Here is a 15,921-nt window from a genome sequence, read left to right on the forward strand (position 1 = left end):
GTTGAGACAATTTGGGAGGCCTTTAAGGTCACAGTTCGAGGGTGGTGTATGACCAAAAGCTTTGAGGTACTCCAGGATATTCGACGTACTTTATCTAAATTGGAGAGGGAGCTGCAAGCGCTGGAGAGACAGATGGCGGGACAGGATGGTGGGACAGCACACCAACAGTTTCGCACTAAACTGACTGAATACGAAGAGGAGGTGCAGCGTGAAGCAAAATTTAGAAGCAAATACTGGGTCGCCCGCAAATATAGTGAGGGGAAACGACCAGGGAGGGCACTGGCTGAGGTTGGGCGGATTGAAAGAGGCACCAATGCCATCTTAGAGATTGTTGATCAAGAGGGTGAGACCTGCAGAGACAGTGACCGGATACTAAAGACTCTCCATATGCACTATGCGCTCTTACACACCACACAGTCCACCGGGGAGATCGATTTAGATGGTTTTCTGGGGGAGCTGGCACTTTGTTGGTTGAGTAATGTGCACAGAACCTTCCTAAGTGCTCCGTTCGAGATAGATGAAATCAAGGAGGCCATAATGTCGCTGGGGACTGGAAAAGCGCCAGGTTTAGACGGCATTCCCGCTTAATTCTATAAATGCTATATTGATATCATGGCGCCGGTACTGAAAGAGGTCTTTGAAGAATCTCTGGAGGTGGGGATTCTGCCCCGACCCATGCATGAAGTGGTGATCACATCCCTATTGAAGCCGGGAAATGATCCTACACGGTATGATTCTTACAGGCCCATGTCTCTCATTAATTGTGACGAAAAAATGTTGGCTAAAATTTTAGCCATGAGGCTGTCCCTCTTAATGACTAAAATAATACTTCCCGATCATTCGGGCTTTGTCCCGACGAGAGCGACGTCTCACAATTTACGATTGTTGTTCTCCCTCATAGAGACGGTTGCACCGGAGTTTCCCCTGGCCGGGGTATTTTTGGACGATTCTAAGGCGTTTGACTCCGTGGAGTGGAGCTATCTTTTTACTGTCTTACATAAAATGGGGTTCCCCGCTATATTTATAGCATGGGTGCAGCTACTGTAAACGGAGCCCACGGCGAAGGTGCTTGTGAATGGGCATCTCTCCGATACACTCAAGATCACTAGGGGCACCCGTCAGGGTTGCCCCCTATCTCCCCTACTGTTCACCATCGCGATTGAGCCGTTGGCATGCCGTATACGACAGCTCCATCAGGGGAGCGCTTTCCGATGCTTCCAGCACCAGATATCTATTTCCCTTTATCGCTGACGATGTCACTCTATATGTTGTAGACCCTGAAAATTAGTTGAATGCATTATTACGAGAATTCATCGCCTTCAGCAGGCTATCCGGAGTTTCAATCAACTGGGGGAAATCACAGTTCTTTCCACTGACCCCTGCGGTGCGGGAGTTCCCATTGGACTTCCCTTTGTAATGGTGCAACGGTGATTTTCGCTATTTGGCGATTCAGATCTCTACAGATAGGGAAGAGACCTTGAGAGACTCAATTATGGGACAGCCATAACAAAATTGGCAGACACTATTACGAGATGGATCGCACTGCCGTTATCCATGGCTGGCAGAGTCTCCCTTATCAAAATGGTCATTTTGCCTCGCTTTTTATATTATTTCCTCAACATCCCTTACCATCCCGGTGCTTTCATTTTTAAGACTTTGCAATCGGAATTGATTAGGCTAGTGTGGGGAGGGCGACAGTCAAGGCTCAAATGGGCGGTTTTAACGCAACCATATAGTAAGGGTGGGTTTGACATCCAGGATTTTGAGGCATATTACATTAGTGCACAGGCCCACTACTTATATCACTGGGTGAAACCCACTCGATATATGCCCCAGATTGCGGTCGCGGACTGGATTGCACACCCTATCCCGCTGAACGGCATTGTATATTGGCCCCCGGCGGTGTTGGATACTCCCCCAACCACGGTGTCATGCACGATAGATGCCTGGCAGAGGTTGCTGCATAGCGTTCGGGCGCCCCTTCTGTATACACCACGTATGCCTCTTACCCATCATCCAGGAGTAGTGCTGTTACAGGAGGCTGGATTCCAGAGGATGTGTTGTGCTCTACACATAACATCCTGGGGGGATCTGTTTGTTGCAAACAAATTTCGTACTCGAGATTACTTTTTTGGTGAACATACTCCTAGCCCCCTGGAGGTTTTTTATTACATAAGATTGAGAAAAAAAGCATGAGAGTTCTCCTCCCGGACTACCCAAGGGAGCCGGACTGGGTTGCTCCCCTAAATGTTGTATTATGCAGCAGCGATGGTGCACACATGGTGTCGCGTATATATGGCGGAACCTTGTACTCTAATTTTAATAGCCCCAACTTGGACACGACAGCATTGGTTCACAGAACTCCGCCGCCTATCTCTGGAGCCACCGATCCGTTTGAAGCAGTGTCCGTCTCTACTCACAATGAGCAACCGGCAAGTCCAACCTCCAAATCTACCATCTCTCAGGTTAGCCGCCTGGCTCCTGAGTTCCGAGAGCTTCGAAATTTGAAAATTTCAGCTGATTATTTAGAGATCCTAGATCGGGCTCGAGCAGATAGCACCAATAAAACATATTCTCTGAAATGGAAGAGGTTTTGTATATGGTGTAGAGATCGAGGAATACACCCTTTCACTTCCTCTCCTGAGCAGGTTTTACCTTATCTTTTACACTTGGCAACGTCGGGCCTTGCTCACTCCTCCATCAGGGTCCACTTTGCTGCAATATCCCGCTTCAAGAGATCTTCAGAGGGTCCTTCTCTCTGGTCTCATAGACTGATCAAACTATTTTTAAAAGGATTGTACAGGACTTTCCCTCCGGTGAAAATGTTGCCACCTGCCTGGCACCTTAATATAGCCCTTAATCAACTCATGAAGCATCCCTTTGAGCCGGTTCACAAGGCTGACCTGAAATACCTATCTTGGAAGACAGCTCTCCTTCTTGTGCTCACCTCCACGAGGAGGGTGAGTGAGCTGCAGGCATTCTCGATTCAAGGTCCTTTCCTACAATTTAAACAAGACAGAGTGATCTTGCGAACAAATCCGAAGTTTATTCCAAAAGTCCCATCGGATTTCCATCTTAATGAGCCTGTGGTTTTGCGCTCTTTCTTCCCGAATCCCAGTACGGCAGCTGAAAGATCGTTGCATTCACTGGATCTCAAAAGGTGCTTAAAATTTTATATAGACAAGACAAAAGCTTTCAGAAAGTCAAATCAATATTTGTAGCTTAGGAAAGGACTTCCACTCACTAAACAGAGCATTTCCCGCTGGATCTCGGCGGCTATCTCTTTTTGTCATGAACAAACAGAACATTCACTGCATTCCAGAGTACCAGCCCATTCTACTAGGGCGATGTCCACATCCATGGCACTGTTTGCAGGTGTGCCTGTCATTGACATTTGCAGAGCAGCAACATTGAAGTCGCCGCATACCTTCACTAGGCATTACTGCCTGGACACAGAACTTATGACGGATGCAACGGTGGGACAAGCAGTACTTCGCCATCTATTTCACTAGAGGTCAGCCTTCTGTCATCCCTCCATCCTTTTCATGTACGCACATTTCTCTACTATATAATTTGTTGGTACTTGTTGTTTGCAAATATTTGATCTGGCTAGTCGCTTGATGTGTTATTATCAAATGACTTGTATATGATGTACCATCGGAAATGTGCTCTCTGCATTACTGATTCAGGCATGTGAATCTATGAAAGACACACATAATACTGGATAAGAAATGCGTTACTTACCTGTAACTGTAGTTATCCAGTATTGATGTCTTTCATAGATTCACATGCAACCCTCTCCCGTCCCCTCTGGAAGGGCTCATCTAATTCTCTCAGTGGCACGACTACTTAACTTTGTGCATATGAAATCTGAGGGACTGAGGGTCCTTCCAGGAAGGTTCTAGAGGGAGGTGACAGCTGATTGGCTCTCTTCTAGAGTTTGGTCCTTTTTACAAAAGGACATGGATCTGTTACTAAAGTAAGGCCTGTGGGCCTATTTCTCTATATGTCTATAGGACATTACTTTATTTATGTACCGGGGACTCCCATCCCGACGACGGGGAATGATTCAGGCATGTGAATATATGAAAGACACCAATACTGGATAACTGCAGTTACAGGTAAGTAACGCATTTCATATATATATAAGTGTTTCAGAGGGGGACCAAAGGCAAACCACCAGAAAGAAAACAAGACAGACGAGGCGAGGTGGCTATAACAGAAGAGCATCTAGGAGTAGCCTCATACACTCGGAGCAAGAGAGGCAACAGACGGTGACGAATCAAGAAGATCTCACAATTGTGAATTTGACATCGTACCATTTAAGCAAAAATGAAGAAAGTGTTTTGAAAAAAGGACTCACCTTTTGTCCTGATCCTAAATCTGAATATACTCAATCAAGGATTGATCTGTTTCAGTTTTGCAGAAAGCTCAAACTTTTGAAATTTAACAAATTGAAAGCTACACCAAACATTGATCAGCAAAGGGAGACCTCAGATACAGAATTGCGAAACCTAGTTGGCGATGATTTTAATCTATTGCAAATAATGGCAAGTCAACCGACAAGTGAATTACAAGTAACTGAATCGGTAGCTCAATATGGGATTAATCAAATAAGACCCAAGACAATCTTTAAAGCTCGATCCAAATTTTTTACTATTACCTCATGATTCGATCGATGTATTCGAAGAATCGGTAAAAAGTGACTTGATGAAAATTAAGGTTTCAAAACCCAGTTAATGACAGGAATCAACAATGGAATTTGACAAAAGAACAACAAATTGCCCTAGAAAAATTGAAAACAAACAAAAATTTGGTATGCAAACCATCAGACAAGGGGGGCAACATTGTTCTCATGTCCTGTGAATATTACACCACAGAAGCAATTCGTCAATTGAATGACACAACATGTTACTATAAGATCAGCAAAGAAGAGTACAATGAAAGTATTGGCCAATATCATATTCTTCTTGATAATTGGAGGGCACAAGGCATGTTGAATAATGACGAATTCAAATTCCCGACATGTCGGCAACCAACCACACCTACTTTTTATCACTTGCCTAAATTACACAAAAGCATCACTTGTCCACCAGGGAAACCAATTATCTCCTCCAAAGGGAGTCTCATGGAAGCGATGTCCCAGTACATAGACTATTTTTTGATTGACTTTGTGAAAACATTATCTTCGTATATCAAAGACACTACTGATTTTATACGAACCATTGCCAATATCACATGGGAACCAGATATGTGGATGATTGTCCTGGACGTCGCAGGATTGTATACATGCATTGCACACGACCAGGGCATTCAGGCAGTACAATATTTTCTTAAAAGTCGATCACTTCAATTTATCTTACACAACCAGATGCTTCTTGAATTTATCACCTTCTGTGTAAATAATAACATCTTCCTATTTCAAAAACAACACTACAGACAGATCAGAGGGACGGCAATGGGAACCTGCTTCGCCCCCAGCTACGCGAACTTGTTCGCCGGCTGGTGGGAGAAGCAGGTGGCCTCGGCCGACAAAAATTCCCAATGGGTCCAATCGATCATCAGTTGGCATCGATACATCGATGATCTCTTTATCTTTTGGAAGGGCACTAAGGATAATGCAGAAGCATACATTAAAAATCTGAATGTTAATAATCTAAACTTACATTTCAGTGGTCAGATAAGCAACACTGAAGTCGACTGTCTAGATTTGAGAATCTCAATCAAAGAAGGTAAGATTTGTACCTCATTGTTCCGTCAAATTACAGCTGGAAATTCCATTTTGGAGGCATCTAGCTGTCATCCTCTGAAAAATAGCATCCCCTATGGAGAATTGCTATGTTTGAAACGGAACTGTACTTTAAAACAGGGTTTTGAGATAGCAGCAAAAGCATCTATTGAAAGGTTCAAAAGAAGAGGATACGCAGAATCAATTCTGGATCAACCCTTAGAGAAAGTGCGAAAAATACCACAGCTGTGTCGTTTAAAAGATTCCAAAAAGAAAGAAAAAGTTATCAAAGGCACTTTACGTTTTATCACCACTTTCTCCCAAGACTCTAAAAAGATTCACAATGTTCTCTCACGTAATTGGCATATCCTTAAATCAGACTGTACTATAGGCAAAGAGATTTCAGATTTTCCGCAGATTACATACAGACGTAATCGATCGTTGATAGACTTACTTGTCCACAGTCATTTTGACCCTATTCCTAAAACACCAAGACTTGGTAACCTTACTGGGTTTTTCCTTGTCAACATTGCAAGGCGTGTAAAACCAGTCCTAAAACCACTCACTATCTTATCCCTGGGAGAATCTCAGCTAGAAAAATCAACAAACACATGACATGTACCACTCCTTACTGCGTTTACTGCCTGGAATGCCCCTGCAAACTGCGTTATATTGGCAGAACAAAACATCCTGTCAAGAGGAGAATTTTAGAATACGCAAGACCAATTGAACACAATGACCCTAACTATCCTGTAGCCCGGCATTTTGCCCAAAAACATCAAAGCGACCGTAGCCTCCTTCGCTTCTTCTGCCTTGACCACATTCCATTCAAAGACCGCGGGGGATAGTGATCTACAGTTACGTAGGTTGGAATATCGGTTTATTATTGACCTACAAACCAAGACACCGCTCTGCCTCAACATTGAGGAGGAGTTATCAATTCATATAGGGTAGTGACACCCTTGGATCTCTTCCCTCCTTCATTTAGCTTACCTGTAAATCGAATGAATCTATTTTGCACAATAAATTTACTCAGCCTATCGAAGGCTTGATTGTAAATAGTGTATATATAAATCTGTTTGGATTAATGAATTTATTCAAAAAACATGAATTTAATGTACTGAGAATGTAGGTTTTTAATTTTTCACCTTTGTTTGTATCTTCTAATTTCTATTTTCATTAGCTTACAAACAATTTGTGCAAACATAACGCCGATACATGGCTTAATAATTTCTGTTCTTTCCTATAGAAAGAATAATGACTAAACACACTTTAAGATGTCCGCCTTTGTAACAAACATACTAAAGTGCATTATTTATGTTGATTACACGTCGATCACCTTGCTGATGTGAAAACTTTATTTAAAAGATCATTGCAAAAAATGTGCCCAACAGCAAGAAGAAGGCGCAAAGCCGAAACGCGTCCTATTTGATTAATAAACTCGTTCTTATTTTTCACGCAATGGAGTGCAGTCAGTTCTTTTGGTTATCCTGAAGAAATTGGAGCGAGATATATATATATATATACCTGACTGGGTCCGTGTCTGTTTTTTGCTGACGGAAGACTGGAGGAATGAAACGGAGTTCTTCTCATATGTATATATATATATGTATGTATATATACATGTATGTATAATTATATGTATATAATCTTTTGTAGGAGATATACCATATACCCACAAGCCCTATGTGTGTGTGTATATATATATATATATATATATATATATATATCAGTACATATATATTTTTACACAACTAACCTTACCCCTCATTAAACCCAAAAGAAAACCTACCTCCTCATACATTTACCCTTACTTTATCCCAGGAAGCCCTTGCCAATCTGAACCTTGCCCGGAACCCTAAGAAATACTTATAACTCACAAGACCTGGTACCCTTAGCCACTCAAAACCCTACAACCCCCTACTGCTACTATACCCTTACCAACTCCAAATACAAAGAACTCATTACTAACCCTTACCCATCCCTTAACCCTAAATGTCCGTATAACCTTACTCCCCCATAACCTTACCCATCCCAGAACACTAAAAACCCCTTGTCAACCCAAACTCTTACCCAACCACACCTTTAATTCAGCTGGTTCCGAGTAATAAAGTCAAAATACTTACCTGTGATGTAAACTGCTATGTTGTGAAGTACTGAAAAACCCCTTGTTGTATTTATCTGCACTGTAACATTCTTTTGTTTACCTTCCTCCATGGTCATGCTTGCATTGGAAGCATTACATAGTGATATTGCCACCTACACAAATCTGCTTTAATGATGTGGTGGTATTTTATGAGGGCTAGTCAGTGCAAAATGTTAGTTTAACACTGGAATTTGCTGCGTTTAGCTGCAAATGTAGCAGAATTTTCTGGCATCTCTAATGTAAATACAGAACACAACACAATTCTGAGCAAAATAACAGCACAACATGAACAGGAAACAATACTGTTGAAGCACAACACAGCACAACAACCACAGTACAACTCAACAAAAGTACAAAAAAATATTACAGTGCAAAAACATACAAACATCAACACAATAGTTGATTATCACAGCAATCTGCACCCATATTCTTGTAGCATATTGCGACCTACACAATCTACCTACATGATATTATGGTAAAAGATGTGTGCATCAAGCACTATCTTACTTACCAACAATGATATATAATAGTGCCAGTCAAACATATCTTGTGGTATCCGGTATGGTCTATACAGTGCTCTGATGCGTTTTAGGTTTCTAGACAAAAATACAGCAACTGTTGATGTGCAAATGGCATCAATTTTGAACTGCCACAGTTCCCAATACACCAACATTGCCATTACTAATAAACAAACTATCCTGTTTTCAATAAAAGGGTTGTTAGTTGATTTGTTAGACAGCTGCCACTCATGCTCCATTCTATCAAAGAAGGGTCCATTATAAACTGAAAAAATAGGTGGAGTTATTCATCACCTTGTTAAATGTCCACTTGCCTGTAGCTGAATAAGTGTTGAAAAAAAATATAAACTCTCTTGCTTTACTTTGCATATGAAAGATATGCTAGAAAATGTTTAATGTTTTCAACACATTTTGGAAATCAAACTTACTATATGAATCCACTAGTTACATTTACTGTTTAAATTGTAATGGAATTTTCTTTACCGAACTGTTGTTAATCTCATAATAAAATTGCTGCTACCAAACATTTCTCTATAATTATATATGGAATAAAGTCACCCCTGAAATACATTATAAAGATATTGCAAGTCACCAAGGAGTTCCGCGAAGGGTGAATGTTGAGTTTCTTTATATGGTCATGGAACTCTGAGGTGACTTGCAACATCCTTTTAACTTACAGCTGGGGGGCACTCTATTTCTTACATTAGAATTAGTTTAACATAAGCTCAATTACAAAAATGCTGCAGCTCACATTGGGTAGAATCATGCAGAGATTCTATTTTTCCTGCAAAGGCATATAGCGTGGAAAAAGTAAACATGGTTGCTTTCAATATCTCTTTTTTGGTGATCACTGTTCATTTAGATAAAAATCTGATAAGAACAAAAAGCCAGTTCTTGTTTTCGTTGTCTAAACTACAGCTGTATTGTTGCTCAGTTACTTGCCTTGCACCATGGCTGCTGGCTCTGGTAGCAGGCAATATGAAGTCACAACTCAATTGTAATAACTTATTATTGGTGAGCAGCTACATCATTTCATTGTTAAAGGTGATGTAGATGTCACAACTTAGCCATTATAAGGAAATTAGAGTCAGGCTTTTATACAGGTATCGCACGCGCCCATGAATCTTTGACCCACGTTAAGTTTTGCCGGGCTGTAATATTTTTTCCTTAATTCTTGTTCTCCTACATTTGTCAACCATTAATATTCATTTCTAGCTTAAAATGTGTTTTTCATGCTATGTTTGTGACTTACAATTTTTGTTTTTCATCTGCTAGAATCCCATGACATTGAAATATTGGAAGGTCTGCAATCGGGACCTGGTTTAGAAGGTGATATGGAAAAAATGTGTTTACAAAATGAAACTGAAAACGTCATATATGCAGGAGGTCATAAAGTTGTCAATGCATTGCAACAAACAACACAGCCAGAAAATCTGAAGATCCACCCTGGATATAAAAACGATGATGTTGAAACAATTGAAGGTTTTGAGGCTGTTTCAGACAGCTCAGCTGAACATGAAATGTCATCTCACCGGTAAGAAAGAAAAGAGATTACAAAAACTAGAAAATATAGTGATTATATAATAGTATCTCAATTGTTAAGATGCTCTATCTATATCTATACTGAATTAAAGCTTAGTTATAGGTAGGAAAAGTTCATTTATTATTTCTGTACAAAACTAACTTAAATAACACAAAGCTTAGACATTCTAAACTTAAAGGTATAACTTTAGAATTATAACTTAAAGTTATAACTTATGTTCCACCCTAAAATATTGTAGCTTGTGCACCTCTGTACAGAGTCTTGTCAACTATATAGCCACACTACAATAACTAGTGTAGTGTTGTTGCGTGGACTGTCGTGGAGTAGAGTAGAAGAGAGTGTTGTAGATTGTAGTGGTGTAGACTGGAGGGCCACAGATTGGCATGTTGTAGAGTAGAGTATCGTAGAGTGGAGTGGAGTAGAGTGTGGTAGGGTGAAGTGGCCTATAATGTTGTAGAGTAGAGTAGAGTGGAGTGGTATAGAGTGGCATTGAATGGAGTAGTTGAGTACAGTGGAGTAGTGTGTCAAAGAGTAAAGTGGCATGGAGTGGAATAGAGGGATTTGTGTAGAGTGTCATAGAGTGTGTAGAGTGGAGTGTGTTAGACTTGAGGGATGTAGAGTGGAGCACAGTGCTGTTCACTGGAGTAAAGTGTAGTGGCATAGATTGGAGAGGCGTAGAATGTTGTGTTGTAGAATGCTGTTGCGTGAAGTGTCATGAGTGTCGTGGTATATAGTGGAGAGTTGTGTCATAGAGTAGAGTAGACTGGAGTGCCATTAAGTGGACTGGCGTGCATAGAGTAGACTGGAGTAGCGTTTTACAGAGTGGCATCGCGTAGCATATAATAAAGTGCAGGATATAGAGTAAAGTGGTATGTCATAGAATGGAGCCATGTCTCATAGTCTGGAGTGGTGTAGAGTGGAGCGGAGTGGTGTGGCGTGTCATAGAGCGGAGTAGCCTGGAGTGGCGTAGAGTGGAGTGACATGTCGTAAAGTTGAGTGCCAGTTACGTGGTGTGTCGTAGAGTTGAGTGGCATGTCAAAGAGCAGTATGTCATACAGTGGAGTGGAGTGGAGTGGAGTGGAGTGGAGTGGAGTGGAGTGGAGTGGAGTGGCATAGAGTGGAGTGGCATAGAGTGGAGTGGCATAGAGTGGAGTGGCATAGAGTGGAGTGGCATAGAGTGGAGTGCCATAGAGTGTCGCATAGTGGAGTGCCTCTGAGTTATGTGTCATCGAGTAGAGTGGAGTGGCATAGAGTTGAGTAGAGTGTCATCAAGGGGAGTGTAAAGGGCAGTGTCGTGCAGTTTCGTAGAGAGGAGAGTTCTAGAGTGGAGTGTCACACAGTGTCATAGAGTGGAGTGCCATAGAGTGGAGTACAGTACTGTACAGAGGAGTGTGGTAGAGAGGGATGGCATAAAATGTTGTAGAGTAGAGTGGCGTAAAGAAGCATAGTGGAGTAGAGTGAAGTAGTGTGTCGTATAGTAGAGTAAAGTGGCGTGGAGTGGCCTAGAGGGTGTTGCATTGAGTGTCGTAGAGTGGAGTACCTTGTAGAGTGACAGAGAGTGGAGTAGAGTGAAGGGGCGTGGAGTGAAGAAGAGAGTTGTGGTGTATAGTGGCTTGCCTGGCTGTACAGTAGATGGGAATGGCATAGAGTGGCGTGCCATAGAGTAGAGTGGAGTGGCTTGTCCTAGAGTGGAGTGCCATAGAGTGTCTTATAGGGAAGTGGCATAGAAAGGAGTGGCATTGAGCAGAATAACATGGCCTAGAGTGGCGTGGCATTTTTTTATAATGGTGTGTCATGAAGTGGAGTGGCATGTTGTAGAGTTGAGTGATGTGTCATAGAGTGTAGTGGCGTGTTGTACAGTGGAGTGGAGTGAAACAGAGTGTCGTCAAGTGGAGCGCCACCGAGTTAAGTGACATCGAGTAGAGGGTCGTAGAAGTGCCATAAAGTGAAGTAAAGTGTTTTAGAGTGGAATGGTAAAGAGTGGAAAGGAGGGGCATAGCGTGTTGCAGAGTGGAGTAGAGTGGCATAGTGTGGAGTGGCATAGTGTTGTTTCGAAGAGTGTTTTGCCTTAGAGTGGAGTGGCATAGAGTAGGCTGGAGTGGCATACAGTGGAGTTGTGGGGCGTTCAGTGGGGTGGTGTGTCATAGACTGGAGTGGCCTGTCATACAATGGAGTGGAGGGGTGTAGAGTGGAGTAGTGGTTTACTGTGGACTTGAGTGGAGTAGTGTGTTGTAGAGTGGAGTAAAATGGTGTGTAATGCATAAAGTGACATTTGTTTAGAATGTTGTAGAGTGGAGTACAGTGTTTTGGAGTGACATTGAGTGGAGTAAAGTGTTGTAGAATGACATAGAGTAAAGTATTGTTGAGTGGAGTGGCATAGAGTGTTGTCATAGAGTGGAGTGGCGTAGAGTAGACTGGAGTGGCATACAGTGGAGTAGTGTGTGTTAGACTGGACTGGAGTGGAGTGGCGTGTCATAGATTTTTTTTGTCATATCTATTTTGTTTAATTCATTAGGTACCGGTGTACTTTCTAGATACTTTGTAAGAGTACCGCTGTCTTGCTAAATTACCTCACTTCTTTGTCAACATTAAACCAAGAAGAGTAGCCTCTATCTCACAATATACACAAAACAAAGCCAAAGTGTGGACTAAACAATAAGGATGCCTTTTTATTTTGTAAGGGCTTTCATGAACCAACCATATTGAGTATCGTCATCTCCAGGTGCTAGGTATACCGCAAAAGTACAGCGTTATACCTTGGCCCATTATATCACTACGTGTTTGTCCCTTATTACTTAAAAACTACTAAATCATTGTACATCTACTAACAAATAGGACCCTTTCCACACTATAATCTATATTCCTGCCAAATGTAATCAAAATTCGTTCAGCCATTTTGCCACTATGTCTGTTTAAAAAGTCTATAGAAAATGTGCGGGTGGAAAAACTTGTTTTGAGACCCCCTTATTCTTTGTACCCCCTTAACCAATCAACACAAAATGTCGTAGGGATTTGTCAAATGGTGGCAATGTTATTACTCAACAACAGTCCAAGGAATTCCTATTTCTCAGAATCCTACTTATAGCTACATAGTGGGTACCCTCACTATGTTATATATATCTATACATTTTTTTAGATATATTATATATTAATATATATATATATATATATATATATATATATATATATATATATATATATATATATAATTAATGCGTGTATATATATTTATATATATCAATAGATCTATCTTTATATATCTATCTATATATATATATATATACATACACACATACATACTATTTAATTAACTTTAAGTTGTGGATGAGTTTTTTGCAACGGAGTAGGATGTCTCTTGTATCCAAATGCCTCTAGTATTGCCCTTATTGCAAGTGGTGTGGAAATGCTCCAGATTTTCCCCATTTGTGGAGTTACCAATACTTGGCCATTATGAGCAGCCCTAAGGGTTCACTAAGAAATGTGGAATTCCCCAGGTCCAGTTCCACAACTAATTCCTTCTTTCTTCCGCAGACTAACTAACTCAGTGTTGTGGCTGCTGTAACAGTGAAAGTAAAAAACTGCTGTTACCAACCTCATTGGAGTTAAGAGGCCACTCCTGTTGAGGGGCTATGTGAGAAGATTCTCTGACCATCCAACAGTTTATGTGAAAATGCAAGGCAATGACATGCCTGAAGCCAGACTAATGATAAAGGGAGGCTGCTATCTGGGAGCAAATAAAGGGAGAATCGGGAATTTATAACAAAAGAGGCAATCTCAGACACAAACATACATACTGAGGCATTTGTGTATTGCAAGAAAATACCGTCCTGTTCAACTGTAAATCTCCCAACCCTTTGACAAATGTAAAGTCTTACAGTGTATCCATTTTTTAACAGTTTGTGTGAAAGCTTCTCCTGCATGTGTGTATGTTCGAACCAATGTGTCAATCATTCATGACTGACGCCCTGCTGCCTATCCTGTTGCAAGTAGTGAAGAGAGTTCCCATGTTACTGAAGGTGTCTCGGGCTATGACTCTATAATCAACAGACAACATAATCCTTTGATGAACGCAGCATTGTTTTTGACACTTGCAAAGCTGACTAAATGTTCTTGAACATTAAGCTAAATAGGCCAATCAGAAATGCAAGAAGGTATTTGGCTGCAGTGGCTGGGGAAGATAGTGTACATTGTTTTTACTACACACGTCAAACACCACAGACTGATATGTGTCACCAACATAATTAATAGAAGGGATCAGAGGAAATGTAAACTAGAGAAACGTTGTGAAATTTCACGCCAAACTTGTGCCTCTGAAAGCAGGCCACACTGAAGATACGGCCAGAATTTTCTAACGTGATTGCCTGTTCTCCAGGCTAGTGTTTTTGAGACGCAAAACTGTCAAGAAAATCTCTTATTTTCATTACAGACAAGGGTCTACTGCACACATCCTTTATTGAGTAAAGACCCTGGACTTCCAGTCATCCACCGCTACACACAGCTGAAACCAGCAGTGTGGGTGGAGACTACTGAGGTATAAAAAAAAATTAGAGTTGCATGTAAAATATTTACTGAAGAAACTTTGTTAAAGATAAATGATCGTTTAATTTGGTCATAATATATTCACATATAGTTTAAAATAAATCTCTGACATCCCCTGATAAAATCACTGAAGTTAATGTGTGATGTCATCTGTGACACTGTGAGGTCATAAACAATGACTTATGAGGTGAGTTATTAACACTGTGGAGGAGATGCAGCCTGATGGTCAAAGCTGCTTAAAACGTTGTTAAATGACATCAAATAAATTGACTTGACAAGGTAAGGTCGGTAAGTGGGTTTAATAACCTCATCCACAAACAGCAAAGATCAACTGACAAATCCAAGTATGATGTTCCAAGCTAGAATACAGATCAAGGGTTCAAAGGTCTTAAAGGAGAAGGAAGAATAATATCACACATCTTCCTTCCTAACAAAACAGAAGTAAGATAAAGAATAGAAAGAAAAGAAAGAAATGAAAGAAAGAACAATTTTCATGTGATGTAACTACAGTATAACAATTAAACATAGTCTTTCAAATAAGTAGGAGCCCTACGAGCTCTTTGACTCCTCTTGTATGATAACAATGTGTTGGACCCATCAAGAAGGCTGTTATTTACACGATGAAATTTGCTACATGAGTCATCGTTGTGCACAGAAGCATAAGAAACAGATAACTTAGGATCGACCACCACCACACGACTCTTATTCCATATTCTCCAATCTTCCGCCTTAATGGCGTTCTTGAAAATCTTAACAGCTCTAACATCAGTGTATTTAGACCACGGTTTGCGTCCTACAGGAGTCTTAATTTTTACAAAATCACCCACCTTGACCTCTTGATATGCCACACACTTTCTCTTATCAAAATATTCCTTACGAGCAGTTTGTTTATCTAACTCTTTGCTTCTCCATTCTCCAATGTCATTATCTACCAGACCTTTATTGAAACTCATCCACCCTGGACACCATAAAGTATTAGGAACCCTCCCCTTGAATAACTCAAATGGAGACCTCCCAGTAGAAGAATGAGGAGCAAATCGATAAGTATTGATCCTGTCCTGAAGAGTTGTCTTCCAATTCAAACCAGAAGACCGAGCTAACTGTATTGACTCCTTAAGAGTCTTGTTGACTCTTTCAACAGCACCATTAGTTTCAGGGTGATATAAAGAACACCTCTTATGTACCACACCGCACTGTTTTAAGAATTCAGTAAACAGAGTTGAACAGAATTGAGGTCCATTACCGGACAACAAGCTATTAGGAAAACTTTCCTTATTAAACACACCCTCCAAAAACTTAATTACAGAATCAGAGGTAATTCTCTAACAGCACATACTTCAATCCATCTAGAATAAAGGTCAATTAAATACGGAGTATCTGAAACGCCAGATAATGGACCCAAAATATCAATCGCAACCTCATCCCAAGGGTGACTTGGCAAAACTCT

General features: G+C 40.8%; 1 protein-coding gene across 2 annotated transcripts in view; it reads left to right on the forward strand.

Moving 5' to 3' along the window:
• The window catches only part of MYOT (myotilin), an 801,437-nt gene that overhangs the window by 423,650 nt on the left and 361,866 nt on the right, over nucleotides 1-15,921 (forward strand). For both annotated transcript variants that reach the window (XM_086931487.1, XM_086931486.1), the window contains exon 9: nucleotides 9,668-9,926. In XM_086931487.1, coding sequence (XP_086787613.1) covers nucleotides 9,668-9,926 — 259 coding nt within the window. The remainder of the gene's footprint in view (nucleotides 1-9,667; nucleotides 9,927-15,921) is intronic.

Source organism: Lissotriton vulgaris, chromosome 7 (genome assembly GCF_964263255.1).
Source record: "Lissotriton vulgaris chromosome 7, aLisVul1.2, whole genome shotgun sequence".
NCBI classification, from domain to species: Eukaryota; Metazoa; Chordata; class Amphibia; order Caudata; family Salamandridae; genus Lissotriton; species Lissotriton vulgaris.